Raw genomic sequence first — 21,415 nt, 5'->3', positions numbered from 1 at the left:
GAGAGCAGGAAATGGAAGGGATGGAGGACACTTATAATCTACCTGAAAATGAATGTACCCAAAGTAAGATATTCACAGATTGGGAGACTATCACTTGCCCCATGCAGAGACATAATGAGATGTAAAGTGTTCCCTTATTCCACTGCATAGGCAACCTGCTTCGCCATCTTATACATGGACAGCGGAGCAGGCTTCACTGGGCCTCTTCTCCCTGTGCAGAGCGGGATGGTGGCTGGCCAGCAGATGTGAACTGTCACAGATTGAGAAGTACCCTGGTGTTGGCCAGTAGCAGATTGCTTCCCTCATGAAGCATGGGCGAGTGAGTGAGTTGTCATTCTGAATGTCACAATTCTTTTCTTGGGCTACTGCAGCTACCTCTCCTCACTTGGAGATAGGCGCTGTCTAGCCCATTGTTGCATATGTCTAAAGGATCTAAGCAAAATTTCCTATAAAAATATTCCATGCTTTGAGAAAGATCTAAGATCCCGGGTCCAGTAATCAGGATTGTATAAGCAGCCCCTTGTGCCAGAATGGGATACTCAGTGGGACTCGGTATGAGCAATGAGGTCCACCATTGTGGATCCACTTGCAAACCTAGGGTCTAAATGAGTAATATTTTCTAGTTATGATTCTTGCTTGTTCAAAATTGAGCTAGTTTGGGTCAGGCTACCTTACGTGGAGAAAGATGACTCTCTGCCCACAATCCCTTGTGGCATCCTTTTGACTATTCTGGATTTGTTTGGGGACATCTTGTCAGTGTCACAGACTTTCTAAATGAAATCTTAATTTAGGTTTCTGTTCACAGAACAAGAAGAGGAGCATTTTTAAAGTTATAAGTGAATTCTGCTTCTTCATTTGATTGTTTTATAAAGATCCCCTTCATGGCTTCTGTTTTGCTGTACACACTGTCCAAGATTTTCAAGTGACTGAATTTTTGGGTGCCCAACCCATTACATCTTAAAGATGCCTGATTTTTTAAAGGATGGGTGCTCAGCAGTTTCAGAAAATTTCAGGGTTTGCTGAGCACCCATCTGCTGCAAATCAGGCCTCTTTAATGTGTATTGAGTGGGACACACAAAATATCTACTCATTTTTGCAACTGTTGGTCTGTTTCTTTTTCTTTAAAGGGATTTTTTATAAGCTTCCAACAGTGCTCCTCTATCAAGGTGCCTATCTAAGGTACAAAATTCAAAAAGATGTTATGCTCAGAGGGTATTAAAAGATGGGTTTTTTTATTATAAAAGAATTGCAAAGTATCCTCTTGGAATTCTTTAACAAAAACGTTTAACATTCATTAACACAGAAAGATCAACTTGAGGAACTGTGGATAAAATCAGTCTTTCTCGAAGCTTCTGTTTCTAATTTACTTAAAATCACAGTCAGATTAAACGTCACAAGCCAGTAAAAGTTTCCTTACCTACTTTACTAATGACGCCTTATTAACTTACCAATGGTTATGGTGGATTCTCCATCACTGGAAAATTTTAGATCCAGTTTGGCTCATTTCTAAAATATATTGTGATGGGGCAAGGCCAGATGGCTATGGTAAAGTAGTGAGGAACAGGTATGTTAGCCCCAGACTAAACAAATCCCTGGTACCAGGGTAACCAAATGGCAGTTGCTCCAGGTTAATCAAGACACCTGGGGCCAATTAAGATCCTTCTAGAAAGCAGTGGAGATAGGTTGATTGAGACACCTGAAACCAATCAAGGGCTGGCTGGAACTAGTTAAAAGTCTCCCAGTTAGTCAATGAGGTGCGTGTGTCAGGAGCTGTAAGAGGAAGCCGTGCTGTTGGAGGAACTAAGCAGTATAAATCCATATCAGCGCAAGGAAGCAGGCCCCGAGGTAAGGGTGAAGGAGATACTGAGTGAGGGCTGCTGTGGGGAAGTGGCCCAGGGAATTGTACACGTCCTATTTCTAAAAAGTTAGCTACCATAGCTGCTACTATTAGGGTCCTTGGGCTGGAGCCCGGAGTAGAGGGCGGGCCCAGGCTCTCCCCTCCCTTCCCCGATTCCCTGAGACTGGGAGACAACAGAGACTGTGCGAGGGAGGGTTGCTTCTCCTCACCTCGCTTGCTGGTTTATGATGAAAATGTCTCAGTAAGATGTGACCGTTTCCTCTAGAGAGAGAAGGGCTACGTGGAGGGTCTCAGTGAGCTCCTGAGGCTAGCGAAATCTGCCAGGAAACGCGGGACCCACAGAGACAAGGACAGAGCTTTGTCACAATATGCTGTAGTTCAACCACAGCTATTGAATTTAAAGCAGAAATTAATTCATGAAAGTCCAATGTTCTGAGTTACCAGAAAGCTCAAACTAGAGGATCACAATAGTCTCTCCTGGCCTTAAAGTATATTATTAAAAATTAACATTTTAGAAACCTTGTTTACTTTTTTTTTATTTACTTTATGCCTTTTGGTTTAGCTTGGAGTGTGTAAATAGGCTAGTCAATTTCACTTTTGTTTGTAGTTTTCAGTCAGCGGAAACTTGTCTACCTCAAAACCTAAATGAGACCCATCATTTTGTAGAACCCGTAATCAGCATGTGCGTAATGTGCCCAGCCATTTGATGACCTCGTCATCAGCCAGGTGGAGAGCTGGTAGCTCGCCGTCGAAATAAGCCAGTGGGCACTCATCAAGGATGTGCAACGTAGACTGAAGTTGACCTCAGCTGCTTCGCAGGTCATTAGAAAAGCCTCATTTAAAGAGAGTGACTGCACAGTTGTCCTATCCTGTTCGAAACCAGTATAGGGATGACCACAGGTGACTTGCAAATCAAATCCTGGTAGACAAATGGTTGAGTTAGTGACGAGAGTGATTAATGACTATAGTCGCTGACCACTTATTGCACCAAGCAGATTCCACTGTCATGTCCTGTGGGGGCATAAATGACCATAAAGGGCATCTAGAAGAAAGGTAACCTGGCAGGTGCTTGAAGGGGCCTGTGTACAAAAGCAGGTCGCTGTTCTCATTAATCTTAGCCAGCAGCATGACAGAGGCCTTCTCTCAGCGAATACGGGGTCATGCTAAGTTACTAAGTAGTGGTAGCCATGGCAACACAGTTTCCTGTAAAGCCCTAGTAGCAATACTCCTAGCTTTGTTAAGCTCTACAGCAACCAGCCTCATGTGAGATGAGCGACAACAGACAAGAGCACAGTACTCTGCTGTTGAATAGACAGGTTCTAAGGATAGATGTTCTAAGGATGCGGGCGCTCCACCCCAGGTCGAACCAGTCAATTTTCTGAGCACGTTTGTTCAAGTGCTGACTTTGGCTGCCATCTTCTCTCAAGTGGTTGCAGTTTATTAATGACCTATCCAATATCACATTGCGGTAAAGTGGGTTTAGATCATGCTGCAAGCGTTGGCCGTTGAGGAAAATTTTAAACTCGTGGCTTGCATTAGCAGATTAAATGCACTAAAAACAGTCTTGGAAAAGCTTGGCTGTGGGTGCCATCAACTACAGTAGTCTTCCATGAGCTTCATATCATCACTCAAGACCATGTCAATTTCTGAGAAGGACTGAGCTAGGTAGCTGCAGCAGATGTCAGCATAGATTAAACTTGTGTGAGAATGTAGCTAGCAGATCAGTGATGTGCACATTGAACAGTATCAGTGAAAGAACTGAGCCTTGAGGAAGGCCGTTGATCTGACACTTTGAAGAGCTACAACAGTTGCCCATGTGTACTCTAAACCGCATATAGAACCATGGTTTGACAGCTCCCCACTATAGGCGATCTACCTGTTCCTTACTTGACAACCAAGCCGCTGCCAGAAGGTGCAGGACAAGGCATCTGCTACTACCAGTTGAGGTTGCAGGATACCTTCCTGCCATCACTAGTGCTTCAGTGAAGTACAGCTGCTAGGAGAAGGAGCCACATGGAGCAGCTACCATCAGGTGTTGGGAAATGGGAAAGAGTGATGGAGTGGAAAGTCTGATGGATTTGGAGAAGGGAAGAGTATGGAATTGATGGACGCATTTTGGTGGGGAAATTATTTTACCCAGGAAACATCATGTGTATCTGACTGAGATGAAACGTTTTTGTGGAAGCCCTTTGTTACAATGTTGGCAGCACTTCATTGTTGCTTAGTGATATTAGCCAACCAATATGAAAGCAGAAACACTACCACAAGACTTGTTTAACCAGCACAGCCTGAGCTTTGAATATGCGCAGTGAACTGTTCTTTAACAAGCTGCATACCAAGAATTATTTGCTGAAGAAATTCACAAATAATTTCAAATAATGAATACATCTGACAATTCTGCCATCTGTTCTCCAAGCATTTGCAAACATGGGGGTGAAGCTAAATTAATTGAATAAGTGAATCATTTTTAATTATTTGAAGTGCCCTACTTAGAACACAGGAAATGCAGTTCACTTTGGAATGTGTGAGGAAACCAGATTTTCATATTACTTGTTTGTTTTATTGTTAATTTAGCAATTAATAACTAATGATTAATTAATGAACATACATTATTGGTAAATTAACAAATTTTAAGATTTTTTCAAAGTAGTTAAAAATCCCATCCTTCACACACTGCAAAGGTGAACTGCATTCCCTGGATTTGTCTCCTTCCCAGTACAAGAGCTACCTTGAGGAAGCATTGGCAATGTAGCAGCTCCCACAGAGGGGAACACCAGCCCCATTTGCAGCATGGAGATACTGAAACAGTGACAGGCAGGGCAAAAACCTGCTTGGGGGCTGGGGGAGATAAACTGTGTGTGTGTGTGTGTGTGTGTGTGTGTGTTCTTTTGAAGTAAATATTTAGCTATAATATCTAAGGTATTAATTATAATAATCAGGGCATACAAACTACAGTAGCTAGCAGTGTATTTACAGCAAGCAGCAGCATTTTGAATCTTTCATGTTTTTCTCACCTTTTATGGTACCTTACCAGATGATGGAATTTCATCCAGGATTGTGTCTAACTGTGCATGTATATAGCACTCTACATAAAAACCCCTATAGTTATGCCTTAGCCAGACAGTGACAAAGCAATGCATTTTCCCATGGCTGTATTTTGAAATCTCTTTGAAAATGCTCAGGGCCCCAAATCTTTTTACCTTAAGGTGCTGTCCTCTAATGCCACATTTTTAGCCTTGAAAAAAACAATCTGCAACGAACACCGATCTACACACATTGTTTTGGGGGATCCAAGTCAGAATCTGATCCTTACTCTGAAATCAGCTGAGACTGGTATCAAACTATTTAGATATTTCCTCTGCATGTTTAATACATTTTTGCTATGACTGTACTTGTTCATTGTTCCTCTCTCTGCCTTTAGATGTAGCTTTTAGTATTGAGTGAAGTAACGTAGACTAGAAAGGGCATGCGGGAAATTATTTTGATGTTGATTTTTTAAAAAATATTTTACAGTATATTCTAACTTTAATTTTAAACAGTAATTCTTTTTTAAAGTTACAGATGTTAATAAGATTCAGTGTTTTCACATTACATGCCTGTTAGTTCCTTTCAATTCATGCCTGTTAACACTGTAAATTGCAACATTTAGCAATTTGTAGTTTAATTTAGAAGGATCACCTACTTTCTTAAACGCTTAAGTAATGTAGCAAGCTGCAGTTATTGATTCTCTCTGAATTTATTACAAGAAAGCTGTATTCAGTATTTCCTCTTGGGAATGCACCTCCTCAACTGCATGCTTGCTAGTGACAGCTTAGACCCCTGATACATAACCAAAGACCTCGCCTAATATCCTTGCAACTGCTTAAGGAATTTTTATTAAGTAAAGGCATCATTAAAGAGGACAGAATGATGAAGTTTAATGAGCATCTTTCTCACATGATATTTTTAGTTTTGCTGTAGTAGCTACAGTGTTCTTATTTATTACTTCCAGTCACACAAATAGAAAATGCAGTGGGGTTTTGTGATATTTGTATACGTGCAAACAGTTGTGTTCACCAGAGATTTTTTTTAAAAATATTATAGTTGCTGTATGGGATAATTACAGATGTCTGAAGTGTGTATTTGCAATCCAGATTTCATGCTTTAGTTTTTGCTTGATAAAGATTTAGACGTAGATTTCCTCATAGAAATATAACATCCATGTAAACATATGATATTACAGATTACCAGATGTAAAGCTGTGTGCCATGCCTTTGGCATCTGCACCTAGATTACTGATCAATTCCCATAGATAGTGGGCACCATTAAATTAAACATTCCAAACTCCAGGTGCTCACAGTATCTTTATAATAGGTACCACAAATCACTGCATGGGTTGATTAAATGGAGCCCAGATCCATTCTAACCAAATGGAGTTTAATTTTCTTTTAATTCATATAGGTAGGCCCTCTGAATAGCCCAGTTCAGTAGCTTTGAGTGGGAAGCCAGGAGTGACTTCTGGTAGTATTACTTAAACCCACTAAAATTAAGAACATTTGGGGCCCAGTTCTACCTTCACTGACTTCAGTGGAGTTTCCCTAGTATAAGAGAAGGCAAAATTGTGTCCCAATTGTATTGTTAGGTTGAGGCGTACCCATTATTCTTCTTGCATGTTATTGTTACACCAGGGATACGGGCCTCCTTGTATTGGGTATTGTACAAACACAGAAGAGAGACGGTCCCTGCCCTGGAGAGTTGATACAATCTGAAGATGTCTGATCCTGATTCTCCCTTTGCATAGCGGACTAGTTAGTTTGATAGATTTCAAGGTGTATATCTTGAACTGAGATAGCAATGCACAACTGAAACTTACTTAAAACTTCTCCAAGGAACCCAACAACTGAGTAATTTAACTCTGCGAAGGAAACTTTAGGTTCACACAAGAAAGGGCACAAGGAATGTCCGATGAAAGGGAAAACTTACAAGTTAAGCCAAGGTCCTACTACTAATTTAATATTCCCACACATGGTGGAAGGGAGAAGAAATGTTAGAACCCTAAATACATTGCTTACCATTTATACACAATTCTTTTTTAAGAAAAAACTGTACCACTGTTGCTGTTTTTTTTAAAGTACAACTGAATGGGTTTTTTTGTTTAACATTTTTGTGACAAGTGATCAAAAAGAGTGTTGCCCAATTAGACCTTTGAGAAAATTCCATTGTTTATACTAACACTGTCAGAATCCAGCTTCTCCATAGCAGAAACATGCATGAAACAGGCAAAACACACACATACACACCCTCAGGGGAACCCCCACTAATCCCCACATTATGCCAATCTGCAATCTTCAAAATTTGTGCCAAAAAGGCAATCTTTCCCCACTTTTCAGCAACTAGTTTATAGCCAACAAGCTGTACTACAGGACATTACATAGTGTTATGAGATATTGTCAGTTCTCAAAAGAGAGAAAATACATGTTGTGATAAACAATAAAAAAATATGACTAATATATGTTCATTTACTTCTGTTGCCAAATGCATAATTTGCAGTGTCTCCCCCAGTCATTAGTGAGTTTCTTCTGTGCAACGTGCCAGAACTCAGTTCAGATACTTAGGAATCTGTATACACTTTTTGTTAACGCTACAGCCTTACCACCGTACAAGAAAAAGGAAAAAAGTGAAATAACTCCAGCAGTGCCATTCAGAAAAGAAAAATACACATCATACATTCCCAAAGTACAGAAAATGTGGATTCCAATATCCACCCCCACAAAAATCCACATGCAACACTTGAAAATACCACACTGACTTCCCCTCCAGAAACCCCATCTGGGAAACGAATGGAAAACTTACTTCAGCAGTCTCCCAACTTTCCTCTCCCTTCTCCAAGCCCTAAGAGTCCTCCTTCCTCCTCTTCTGATCCCACAGCTCTAAAGCCCTTCCTCCACCCAACCTTGAGCCAATGTCAGTTGATGGGAAGAAGCTGTGAGGGCAGGATAGGGTGAAGAGAAAGCTGTGCAGTGATGCTCCTAGACCCCTGTATCTCCTTCTGCTTCTTAGTGCCTATTGTGAGAAAAGCACTTTATGGTTGTTTTGGGGCTCAGATCCAGGGATTCTGTTTAAATTCAACCTGCGAGGGCCCAGTGTTGAGTTTCTCCATATTCAGATTATATGCTCTTTGGGTTTGTACAGCACCTAGCGCAGTCGGACCCCTTTCTTGGTTAGTCCTTAGGCACTACTATAGTAAACAGGATTAATAGTAATGTATGAAAAATGTTCATATTTCACTCTAAGCTCATGTTAAAGTTTCTTTAGCGTCAGAAATCAATCTTAAATAGTAAAACATAGTATATGTTTGCAGATTTGAGCATGTATTTCCATTTGTCAGCTAGTAACTTTTAAACATCATAAAATTTTTATTAATGATGCTTCAAATGATTAGTTGCATGTAGCCACAAAAGAATCAGCTCTTTCATTTTTATCTTGAAGTGTCTTTTGACAAGAGTTTTCTCCTTCCATTCAAACTTGAATTCAAACACAGCACTGGATAGGTTTAGATTAAAAGTAAAACAAGTTTCTTAACAAAAGGAGAGAGTATTTTAAGTGAGTTCAAGTATGAGGGATAAAATTAGAAATGGTTACAAGCAAATAAAAATGAAAATTGCTTTCTAGAGACCAAGACTTAACAAAACTACAGCCTTGCTTCAAGGTAAGATTTTTACCTACTACCTTCCAGCAAGAAGCTGGCCACCCTCTGGTCAGGAGCTCCCACAAAGTCCAGCGTGCTCAGTTCCTTTGTCATCTTAGATGAAAGACAACTTGGGATTCTTTGCCCTTCTCTTTTATGGTCAGTGAACCTTTGAAATGGATTCATCTGAAGGCAAGCCCCAGAGTAAAGTTAATTCAAGCTGTGAGGAAGTAAAACATGGAGACTGCTGGTAAAAGAAATTCCATGTTGCTTTATTTCCCCCAGTGCTGCTTGCTGAAATGCAAATGAACTGCTGTGACATATGATTGCTAATTGACTCTGATGACACCTGGCTGGAGGTGTCAGCCTGTCCTTTGACTGGGAGAAACCGGTTTACCTACTCTCTGGACTAGTGTAGTAAACACAGTTCAGTTCTACATTTTCTTCATATTTTTATGATCCCTTGGCCATTTACCATGCATACACCCACAAGAATATTAATGATCAGTGTGTTTTTAGTTTTCCTGTGATACCTTCTATGACACGTATCCGATACAGTGTAGGACATGAATGAATTGGGGGTGTATTGAACTGGTCAGGCCAGCTGAAACCAGTGAACATCTTGCATTATGATGCTCTTAGCTTCATTCTGGGAATACGTGACCCTATCACTTAATATAATGCCATTCATTCTGTTCGTGGGAAATGTCACTGAAGGTAACTGAGTTAAGGAGCACATGTTAATTTCAAAAAGTGTCAAACTTGGTTGGCAATCTGATAACATGGGATAGCCACTGAGACAGCAGAATGATACTGAGGTATTATGAGAGGACACCTTTCAGAGGGATTTCAGTAGTGTCATTCTTCCATGTGTTTGTACAACTAAAACTATAATCTTATTTACTGTGTCTATACTACAATCTTAATTACTGTGGTGGCTGAGGAGGCTGATGTGCATGCTATCCTCTTTCTGTCGGTGGTGCACATCCTCACAAGGAGCACTTCCACCAACTGAAAAGGGGCAGTGTGGGGGGGCTGAGCGCCAGGGCTCAGCCCCCCATAGTTGGAAGTCCAGCTGCCCCCCTGGACTTCTCACCTTCCCACTCCCACAAAGTCTGGTCAGCTGCTGTGCTCCAGGCAGGGAGCGGGGTCTGGGGGGAAGGGGTAGCAGGGCTCCGAGCAGGGAGTCGGTGGCAGCCCAGCTTTGAGCAGAGACCCAGCAGCAGCCCAGGTGGGGAGTCAGGAGCTGGCTTTCTTGTCAATTTCACGGCTCCAGTGGAGACTTAAAATTGACAAGAATGACAGCCAACAGCCGATGTAAGGAACGCGGTTTCTACACAGAGGTTGCGTGTCCCTAACTACACCAACAGAAGCCCTATGCCTCTTGTGGAGGTGGAGTTATGTCAGTGTAGTAGGGCACTTACATTGGCAGGAGCAAGGCTGCAGTGTAGATACTGACATATTTAGGTCAATATAAGCTGCCTTATGTCAACCTAACTCTGTAGGGTAGACCAAGCCTTAAAGAAAGCAAAGCTCAGGATCCTTTCTCCTCTAGACACATTGACATCCCCTCAGAAAATGTCTCTAAAAAGCAGTTTGTGTCAATAAGGGAAATTAAATTTGAGCTGTATATATTTTGAGTAGGCTTTCAATGTAGTTTAATCAGGATTATTCATTAATTTTCTGATGTTTCGTTAAATCTTCTCAGCCATATAGTCTATTTAGCTTTGCTGTGAATGCTAGCCATCTTAATTGTTGGATACTTTGTCAACATTTAATCAGTGGTACTTATTAATGTGGCATTGATGTGTTGGTATCTATCCCACTACTATCAATCATGTGTGAACAGACAGAGAAGACTCTGACACCATTGCTCTCTGTCACATTATCAAGCCCTTGGGTTTTCTGGTTAGGCATGATGCTCACTGTGCTGTAAATGGGTTTAACCCAGTTTTTGTCATTGTTGACTTAAATACACATACTCTGAGCCTTTATTCCATAACAGTGCTGAATAAAGGTTGCCAGTTTCTGAAGGCAAAACTGATTTCCTCCTTTACGGTTTTTAAATCCCGTTTTTCCTAGTGTTAACCTCCTTATGAGTCAAAGAAAACTAATACTATGTACTTCTACTTAAAGTCTAATATGAATTTCAAGCATATACAGATAAAATAAACTAATGACCCTCTGCTTTCTTGAGATTCAGTAACTAAATGCATTGCATAATGTGCAGTTGGTTGAAAGCCCATATGTTAGTGTTGGTATCACAAATGTTTTTGTCTCATTTCTTTGCAGTCTCTATGGTAGACATATGCAGGCAAATCCCGAACCTCCAAAGAAGAACAATGACAAGTCAAAGAAGATCAGTCGTAAACCTCTGGCAGCGAAGAACAAATAAGGCACTGGCATGTGCCAGCGTTTTTAAGGCTTTTTTTCTTCTTTTTTTCCTGCATGTGCCTCAAATATTTCTAAATGTTTACTGAAGAAATGCTGTTACTTGTTTTATAAAAAAGCATAGACTCTCTTCAATCAACAGCAATCTGCCAAATGCACTGCTTTTAAGACCTTGCTTAAGGAATACAATATTATACATTCTGCTAATTACTACTAAGACCATGTAGCCAGTTAGTATATCACTGTCAGACACCATTTTTAACTTTTATATTTATATGTATATGAAAAACAATATGAAATATTTTCTGTTCACATATATCACATGTCCTGTTATGCTTTATAATTTTTCTGACACAAGTACATAAATTAAATATAAATCATATAATATTACATGTGATTTTAATAAAATCTTTATTTGTATTGTGTTGCATTCTTCAATAGAATTTGAAAAAATAAGGTAATGTTCTTGGTGAATATACATAGCCTAGTTTCCTGTTACTTATTTTCATTTTTAGTTGTACTATGGCATTTTGTCTGTGATACAAGTTAGTTAAAATATAATACCTTCTGTCTAAGAAGTGATATATTTTCATCAGTTTCATGTTTTTCTCATATCGGTGTGTCACACTTTTTTCCCTTGAAGATTGTTTTAAAATTGGGGAGAGGGGAGACAAAAAAAACGTCTGTGAAGGGCTGCCAAACACTATATTTGGAAGAAAACGTTCTCATTTGAAGAAATTGTTGTTTCTCCAGTGGTTAGTTTAAATACATTTTTTTTGGAGTTTTCAGTGTAAAAAAATTTTTTTTTAAATCTCTGCATTGAAATTGCTTAGATTGAAGGACTGTTGTAAATAGCTTTTGAATATGTCATAGGAATTATATTTATCTGTACAAAACCTGCATCACACACAAGGCCAGAAGCTGCAGTTGTGCAGTGATTAAGCAACCCATTGTTTAACATCAGGAGTAGTGTGAGAACTCATGGGGGGCGGGGGAGGAACCTTACACACACTGATTTCAAAATAACTTATAGCAGGGCAAAAGCTAAATGGAAGGTGAATGGGGAGGAACGTATCTTCATAACAGGTTTACTGGTGTCAGGACCTTCCTTACCCCTAGGTTTCCTCTCTCCTGAATTTCAGACCTAAGCAACCAATTGCAGCCTTTGTCATGTCATCCAGACAGCAAGCAGAAAATCATGCCCAGACTCCTGAGATGTGGGATTTGCATTAAATAAGAAAAATAAACGGTTCAAATGTCTTACATTATAAATTATTTACTATATAAAAGTCTATATCTGATCACTGCATATCAACACCACTGTACTAAAGGCCTGTTCTTGGGCCTTTTGGGGAATAAATTTGGCATATTTTATCTCCTAAAATCTATTCTTAACTGGTAAGTTTTGGGGGGGTGTATATACAGAACTTTTACATTTTTGTCCCTTTCTCCCATAGACAGTTGTTAAAAAGTTTAGGCTCAAATTTTCATAGATTACAAGGCCAGAACCCCATAGATGACAGGGAGCATTGTGGTCATCTAATCAGACGACCTGGATAACACAGGCAATAGGACTTCCCAAAATTAAATCCTATTTGAACTAGACAATATATTTTAGAAATATCCAATCTTGATTTAAAAATTGCCCATGATGGAAAATCCACCACCCGCTGTGGTAAATTGTTCCAATGGTTAGTTAACCTCTCTGTTAAAAAATGCCTTATCCCATGTGAATTTTCTAGCTTCAGCTTTCAGCCATTAGCTCTGGTTAAACCTTTGTCTGCTAGACTGAGGAGACCACTTATCACATTTCTCTTTTCCTGTCAGTACTTAGAGAGTGTGGTTGTCACCCAATCACATTTCTCTTTGGTAAGGTAAGCAGATTGAGCTCCATTGAGTCTTCAATGTGGAGTCTTACAAATGTGGATGCCAAAGTTCAGCACCTAAATCCTCACTCAGGTGTCTACAAAGGTGGCCTGATTTTTCAGGAACCTGAAAAATTTAGTGGGGCAGAAGGAGGATGAGGAGAAACAGAGATTTTGGTGAGGAAAAGGGGGAGTGAAGGGTCCAGGGATCAAGTCTTGTACAGACCAATTTCTGCATCAGTGTTGTCTAGGCCGGAGATCAGGACTGGAGAGGGCAGCTCAACACTTAATAGAGCCCAGAATGCTGTCTCCCAAGTAGCACCTAAGAGAGTTTCAGACAAGTGCTGTCAGCAGGAACATTGACACTGCTGCCAAATTTATTGGTGCTGGCCCTGCCACAGTAGGAGTGGCTGGTTCTGGTGCTGGTATTGGAACCGTCTTTAGGAGTCTAATCATTGGTTTATGCCAGAAATCCTTCTCTGAAGCAGCAGCTGTTTTCATATGCTATCCTGGGATTAGCCCTGTCTGAAGCTATGGGTCTCTTTTGTCTGAGTGTTGCTTTTTCTTTCTTTGCATGTTTCGTTTTATTTGTTTAGCAAACAGACCAAAGCAGATTACTATCTTTAACTATTTAAAATCTGCCTTTTGTAGTTAATAAAATTTGTTTTGTTTATTATTCAACCTAGTTTATGTAATTTCTAACTGGGGGGGCAAGAAGTCATGCATATCTCTCTTCGCCATGAAGATGATGACATTTTGAGTTTGTGCTGTGCAGATTTTTCTGTGCAGGCCAAAACAATATACTTTGGGGTTTAATCTCTCAAAAAGGGTGGGCATGGGAGTGCTGGGTAAGCCTTTATACACACACACACACACACACCCTGATTTCTGTGTGTGTGTGTGTGCGCGCTGCAAGAAACCAGAGAGCCTAATTCAGAGAATCCAGGTGGGTGGAGCAGGAGAGGCTCAGTTAAACCCCAGTACATCAGGTGGCATCCTGGACAGGGGGCTCCAGCCAGTCACACCCAGAACTGGACACACTGCTCCAGCTGAGGTCTTATCATTAAGGCTACATTTATTCATGGCTATTTTTAGTAAAAATCAAGGGCAGAAAACAAAATTTCACGGCCCGTGAGCTGTCCATGACTTTTACTAAGAAGTAGTGAATAATACTGGGGGGGGCTGCCCAGGGGTGCTGATGGAGGGTGACCCTCAGCTGCTAAGCAGAGGCATAGCCAGGCAGCTCTGCGCGTTGCCTCCTCCCAGAGCGCTGGCTTCACAGCTCTCATTGGCCGGGAACCCTGGCCGATGGGAGCTGCGGGGGGTGGTGCCTGCAGGCTGCTGTAGAGGTCACGGAATCCGTGACTTCTGTGACCAACCCGCAGCCTTACTTATCATTGCTGAGTAGCGTGAAAGAATTACTTCTCGTATCTTGCTTCTAACAGTCCTGCTAATATATCCCAGAACAATGTTTGCTTTTTTATTTATTTTTAATTTTGCAACAGTATCGCATTGTTGACTTCTCTTTAGTTTGTGATCTACTGCAGCCCCCAGATTCTTTTCTGCAGTACTCCTTCCCAAGCAGTCATTTCCCATTTTGCCTGTGTGCAGTTGGTTTTTGTGCACTTGTTGCTGTTGTCAGTCCTCTCTTCAAATGTATGCTCTTGTTTTTTATATCAGTATTTTGTGACCCTATAAAAGTGTCCCAGTTTTTTTGATTTTGAACATATGGTTGCCCTTACACTTATTGGATGCACATGAGTCTTTATTTTGGTTTTTCCCAGATCTTGCATATTAAGGAAATGTAGCTGTAGCATCTGTTCCTCAATTAGCTGCCAGTCTTGCAGCTGGCAAGTTGTACCAACAACACAAGCATCTTGCTCAAACTGCAAATTAGTCAGTGGCTTACATAGTGAGGTAGTTGAAGGTTAACAGAATTTACCCACTTCTCATGTGGGGAATACAGAGTTTAGTTTAGGTAAGTTTGCCCATTTCTTTTCTTTTTTTTTAACCACTACAACACTGGGCTTAAACAAAGGCACTGCTGGTCCGACCCCTCTTGGAACATTAGAGGCAATATTACATTGTACACCCTCCACGTGCACCTTCTTCAAGCCCCCTGACACAATGTACCCCATAAGGTGAAGGAGAAAGAGACTAAGACCCTCCGGATCCCTGCTGCTCCCTTGCAAGGAACAGAGTGGCTGGACAGCTGGAAGGGCAAGCGCTGCGACCTACAGGAGTTTTCAGGGAGCAGCAGCGTAAGGAGGCTGGGCCTCTCTATTGTTCTCCCTGGGGAGGAGAGCCCCCCCCTTCATTTATCACAGCCATACAGTCAGGATTTGTGCTATGTATTCACTTTTTTACTGAGGTTGGCAGATACTCTGAGACGAAACTATTATAATATCCCAAAATTGGATTTTTTTCCCCCATTTCAGATTTTGTTACTCTGGATCCGAAGGAGAGTTGACTGTTGAGCAAAATGATTTATAAATACCTTTGGTGCCTGTCAAATGCTATAGATGAAAACGCTAACTTTCAAAATGCTGAACACCTGCCTCTTTCCTTCTACATGCCTGTTTCTGTCGGATCTGCTCCAACTACATAGTTCCCTTGTATCAGGAACTAAATTACAGAGAGGAACAATTCCCCTGGTATCAGGAAAAATCCAGGGCTCTCAGTATTTATATTTTAAAATTGACGCTCAAAAACATTTTTTACCATATTTTTAGATCAAGAGATACAAAGATCACAAGAATGCACGTATCTGCCCAGCTGACAGTCACCCATGTGCTTTAATAGTCACATTCTGAGCCATTTTAGCAGCCGAATACAGGAGATCTGCAGGGGAAGCCCCTGGGAGGGCAGCTCACCCTCGTCTCCTGAAAGCAAAGGCAGAGCTCCCACTCTCACCAGCCTTATTATTACCCAAGAGATCCCCCTCCTTACTGCCCCTCCCACCCCAGCCAGTAGTCTCTCCTAGTAGCTTGCATCACTGTGAAGAAGTGCAAGACTCCCACTCAGGGCTGAGCGCCTACTCCTTCTTCTACATGCTGAAGAAGCAGAGGTGGGAGTGCTCAGGATCCCTGTCTCCCATTTCCCTGTTACTTCAGAGTGTTTTTTCTCCTGTGCCTTGATCAGAGCTAAGTGCACAGTTTGTGCTCAACAGATCCTGCCAATCTGTGCTTAGTTCAAGACTTTCTGCCACCCCATCAATCCAGGCCAATGATAAAAATGATTCTATTTGTCACCCATGCCAGAGAGGTGACATGGATGCAGCTGCTTCTGGTAGACCAAAGGCTGAGCTACCTGTGCTGGTGGGGAGACAGTCCTGGGAACTGTGTAAAAACAAAGGCTCTGCATGTGTCAGGCTAAGATCTTCAGGGTTTGGGCAACTCATGTCCATGGCTGGCCTCACATGTTTTGGATGGCATGTGCCCTATAGCTTTAGTGCTCTGGCACGTTAGGTCAGCTAAGCAGCCGTGATTGGATGCTCTTTCAAGGAGTCTCAGCCTGCAGTTTCCCACTCCCATCTGCATGATTTGGGGGTTTCCTATTTTTGTTTCCCTTTTATTTTGCTGATCTGACAATTGCAGGCTCTTTGGTAGCAAAGTGTTCTGCTGGTTAGAGCAGTTCCCTAACTGGATTGCTAGCATCCATGGGGTTTCAAGAGCTGGGTCCAACTTCCTGCCTCCAGTTTGTCCACTGAAGCAGATTTGCCCAGTCACTTGCCCCCAGGTGTCCTCGGAGGCCAGAACCACCCAAACACCATTGTGCCAGTTCCTACAGCCCCTCCTTCAGTGCAACGCCACAGGAACAGAAGAGGTGAGAGAAAGGATTTATGAGGCATCTACAAAGAAGCATTTGTGTGTGAACAAAGTGGTGTCATGGTACAAAAAAAGGCTGAGAAATCTCCCTGCATTAGAAGGTTGCGGGTGGGGTGGCGGGTTGACCAAGGACAAGAACACATTATGTAAACATGTAGGAGACCTGTGCCCAGAGCAGCAATCAGATAGACTGATAAGGACCAAATATATTACCAATATTGTGCACCTTTGACCTGATTCAAAGCCCCTTGAAGTGAAGTCAAGGGAAGTCTTCTGTTTAACCTCAATGGACTTTGTATTAGGCCCTTTGTGGGGTGTCCCAGGAACCCACAACTCTCATGTTTGCCTGCAAACAAAAATAGGATCTAACGATGCGTATTTATTCACTGTACAGATTATAAAACAAGCAGCATCACATGGAGTACCCCAGCCAACCCATATTCTCTTCTGATCTCCTGCAGCACACATTCAAAACCTACAGTTTGCAAATGTCTCTAGAAAGTCAGCAACATTGAGCCCCATGAGTCTCCAGCAGGTAAATCACAGTTTAACACCTGCACTTACACACAGCAGCACCAAACTCTGGGCAAAAAGTGGTTCATTACCAAATAGCAGCTAAAAAGATGAATGGGAACAAAATGAATATTCTCTTAACTACTTCTCATTCTAATAACATCCTACATCCGCGGCACATTTAAACAAATGCATGCACTGTGAAGTGTTTGATCCATGCTGTAATGAGGATGGGTAGTAGAGTACAGGGGAGAATGACTTTTTAAAACTATAAATGCTACATTCATAGCTAAATGAATAGGGTGATTGCTCCTTTAGTCCTATCCCTTAGATTCTGAAGCTGTACCTGTAGTCCAGAGTATTGTCTATCAAGCATGAGTTTGTAATGATCAGGGCATTTGAATGAAAAAACAAACCACTTGTTCATACAACACATACACTATGCTGCATAGGTAACACCAGTGTGAAATTGTAAAAATAACACCCCTTAAGAATAATACTTAGCACTTTTCCCCTCCATAAAGAGTGTTTTGAAAAAGTCAGAGTGTTATTTTCCCTACATTATAGATGAGGAAAGTGAGATTCCTCAGAAAGGTTAAGGCCAAAATGTTCAAACTTGGTTGCCTAAACTTAGGCATCTAAATCCATATTTAGGCACCCGTGTAAAGATGGGCTAGTTTTGGTCTGAGTCCCACAGCTTCCACTGCCTTGTTTATATATTAATTCAGATGCCTCACGGTCAGTAACAAATTTGAACGTTTCTGACTCGAGTGACTTGGCCAAGATCGCACAGCAAGTCAGCACAAGCATTGGGAATAAAATGTAGGTCTCCTGACTCCTAGGTGCCTATGCACAGACAACTAGAATTTGTAAAGGTCTGTCAAAAAGTGGGTGCAGCAGTACACTGAGAGGTGATACAACTTATTTCTGTCTTTACTCTTCCCATGCCTGGCCATCTTAAGCTGTACCTACGTTCCTGCTTCATTTCTGGTATCTAACGGCTTATTATGTAGCCTACAGATAAGGAATTCACTACTACTCGGTTCTGAGACAAGACACACAAATCGAAATTTTGACAACTGAGCTTTCATCCTATACATTATTTGTAAAGTGCCTGAATTTAAATCAGAGGGTCTAAATATTCTGTAAAAGCGGCAGAGTCCTGTGGCACCTTATAGACTAACGGATGTATTGGAGCACTGTTAGTCTATAAGGTGCCACGGGACTCTTTGCCATTCTAATTGTACCTACTGGCAGGGGCTGAATACTGTCTTTTAACATCTCTGATTGCTCTTTCCAATGACACAGAATATTTACGCTTCAGAGGGGTAGCCGTGTTAGTCTGGATCTGTAAAAGCAGCAAAGAAAAGAAATACCGCAGGTGTTAAGACCTGAAATTCTTTTAATTCCAATTAATTTAGTGGTGGCACAAAAGTGCTTGGAGACAGAGTTCACATGGAGCAAGCCTGTCACCCAAAGACTTGACAAGTATGTCCTCAGGGTTTCTGGGGGATTGCCTCTCCCCTCGCCTTGCTTGCACACGAATTCCTCCAGTTAAAACGCCATATAATTCAGAGGCAGCCATGCAGCACCAATTGTTGTAGGAAGTTCTAAAAATAGTATATGAAACCCTTTGCAAACCAGAGCTCAGCTTCCACAATGAGCAGAGGCTCTGTTCTGCTGTATGTACTGTAAGATCTCAGTGTTCCAGTTCACTCCTCCTGGGACACATGCACAAAACTAGCTGACTGTGCCATCGTCTACCTGCCTGTTTCATTGATTTAGCTTATGAGTGAACAGCTCCTTTGCATGGAGACAGGTTGAATGTCAGCAGGGAAGGACTCATGGACACTGGAACAGAGGCTGGGAATTGCTGGGGAGGAAGTGGAGGGTGGTGAATTGTGAAGGGAGGAAATTTAGAAATGGGCAGTTTAAACATCAACACCAAGCCCCTGTGATAATAAGACGCGTGCCGACTGTCTCTGCTCCCTTCCCTTTGTCATTTTTAGATGGTCAGACACTTCAGAACAGGAACTGTCTTTTGCTATATTTTTGTACAGCTTCCAGTGGGACTCCAGTCCTGACTGGGGCCTCTAAGCCTAATGTTATACAAATATATAATAATAGTCCTTGAGGGTTTGTGGCGGTGACTAGCCGGGGTGGATAGAGTTACTTTTATGGCACTCTGCTCATTCCTTTCTGGATGATCATAAAGTGGGGTATGGGGGAGGAAGGCAATTACTCTTCTGCCCCCCCAAGGTTCTCCTACATGGGTTAGTGCAAGCATTGATTTGCCCACCCCTTTTGTACAGTGTGGATATGAAGCCCCCAGCGGAGTTAGTGAGGAAGCATGGGGGGAGTGTATGCTGCTAATTTCCAACTCTGAATTTGCATCACACCTAACCCAGCAGATACAGCCAAATGAATAACCCTTGCTCAGTTTCTCTTGGAAGCTGGAGAATGGATGTAGTTGAGCTGGCTACAGCTTAATCCAGATGAGCCCCCTGTAATGTTGTGCAATCAGATGCATTGACTAGAGTGTTCTCTGCATCCAGGCCAAGTCTGCCATGCATGACTCAGGTTCACAATATTAAAGAGTCATGAGCCATAGGCCTACTTCTGGAGGATCGAATGACAACTGTAGCGAAAGTGTTATTTTGTCAGTTTCATCTGGCTAAAAGAAAGTGGCCCTTTTCTTTCCATTTAGACCTTCTTACCAGCATCTGTAATAATAATAAATAGGACTGAAGCACATGCTTCTGTGCTTTGATGAACTGCAGCCTTTAAGGCGGTTCAAGTTTTACAGGTGGAAGGGCTGGAGATTTCAGGTGGAGTCTTACAATAGAGTTGATATGGTTGGAGAGTTTTTGTTGTTGGAGTCTGTTTGTAATTAAACGTTTGATAAATAAAGTTCTACTGTTAAATTTTAACTTTTCTAATCATGTCTTTCCAATTTTGAGAGAGTCTTAGAACTCGGAATGGGTACCTGAGAAATCAGAATAAATAAAATTAAATCTATGTACACTTTGTGAGATTTAAAAGCCTTCTGTTTTGCTCTTTAGTGTAGCTATTTTTAGCTTAGTTTTCTCATGCAGCTCTGACTTGAAAGTCAGTGTGATTTGTTTACAGATAGTGGACTACACACAATAACATACAATCTTAGCGCATTGGCACTGGGAACAGTAGTCTAGACTTAGTGGCATCAAAACCTGTACTGGTCAGATGCCACCAGTATCCAACTAATCTTTTCAGCAAGAAGCATTGCTCAAGAGTCTTTTGCAGAGCTGTGTGAGCAGAAAGCAGAGGATTTGTATACAGCACCCCAGAAACTAAACTTTCATTTTCAGTTACAAATAATGAAAACAGATCTTCAAGAAAACTTTTACCAGCACTGTCTCACTTGGTTGATTAAAGCAGGGTGAACTCTTAACAGGGGCTACAGTCCAAAATTAAGGGTAAGCTAAAGATTATTATTAAAAATAACATTCCACTGTTGTAGCATGGCATGCTAGAGCCAGATCTGCCCTTGCCTACTTCTTAGATAATTTACACATATGCCTTTTATTACCCACTCAGACAAAGGAAATTCAGTAGCTGCAAAACCTAAATCTGTGGAGTCCTTCGTTGAATATTTGAGACAGTGAGGTGCAAAGTACACCAGACCTCTGAAATAGCCAATAAACTAAAGGCTGTGTGAAAACTAAGTTTTTGTGTTACATTAATCTATTATTAATTTTTATTATTATAATTTTTATTATTATTATTATTATAAAATCTATTATTTAGGATTTTAAAAACAATAAAGCTCATAAAAAGTGGCTTGCTCTGAACCAGACAAACTCATGTGTATCGCTGTTCAACTCGTATGTATTCTGTCCCATTATTTTGTGTTATCCAATTGCTGCTATGCCCATCCGTATCTGACACAAACATTAGATGGGTGCTATCTGCGACTGGTGTTTTAGTTTTAAATATGCATTTTAAAACCACTACGTAATAATTCCATATGAGGCTAAAAGATGTAGTAGAAAGAGTATGGATTTGCTAAACAAGCTTTTGCAACTTTCCTGCCTTTATTTAGATTTGAGCTCACTCCATAAAAGAGGCTATTTGATGTGGGCATGAGTCTCTCTAACATTTCTCACTTGCCCAGCTTTTATTTTTACTACATCCAGCTTCTAGAAAGTGGAGGAAAATTCATGAATCTGCACAGTGAGCTTAAATATAGTGTTATGAAAGTGCTAAGCAGCATCCCCTCAAGCTTTCCTGCTGACCCATTATCCTCCAGGGTGGG

General features: G+C 41.3%; 1 protein-coding gene across 3 annotated transcripts in view; it reads left to right on the top strand.

Annotated features, from left to right (window-relative positions):
* RSU1 (Ras suppressor protein 1) overlaps positions 1 to 11,336 on the top strand; it is a 187,122-nt gene extending 175,786 nt beyond the window's left edge. For 2 of the 3 annotated variants that reach the window (XR_005291112.2, XR_006279425.1), the window contains exon 10: positions 10,818 to 11,002. Coding sequence is in view for 1 of the 3 variants with exons in the window: in XM_038390226.2 (XP_038246154.1) it covers positions 10,818 to 10,920 (103 nt within the window). In the remaining 2 variants the exon portion in view is untranslated. Of the gene's footprint in view, positions 1 to 10,817 lie in introns of all 3 variants that reach the window. The other variant, XM_038390226.2, reaches the window with a different exon arrangement.
* The last annotated feature ends 10,079 nt before the right edge of the window (positions 11,337 to 21,415 follow it).

Source organism: Dermochelys coriacea, chromosome 2 (assembly GCF_009764565.3).
Source record: "Dermochelys coriacea isolate rDerCor1 chromosome 2, rDerCor1.pri.v4, whole genome shotgun sequence".
Taxonomy (NCBI): Eukaryota; Metazoa; Chordata; order Testudines; family Dermochelyidae; genus Dermochelys; species Dermochelys coriacea.
This window is presented reverse-complemented; position numbering and strand designations above follow the sequence as displayed.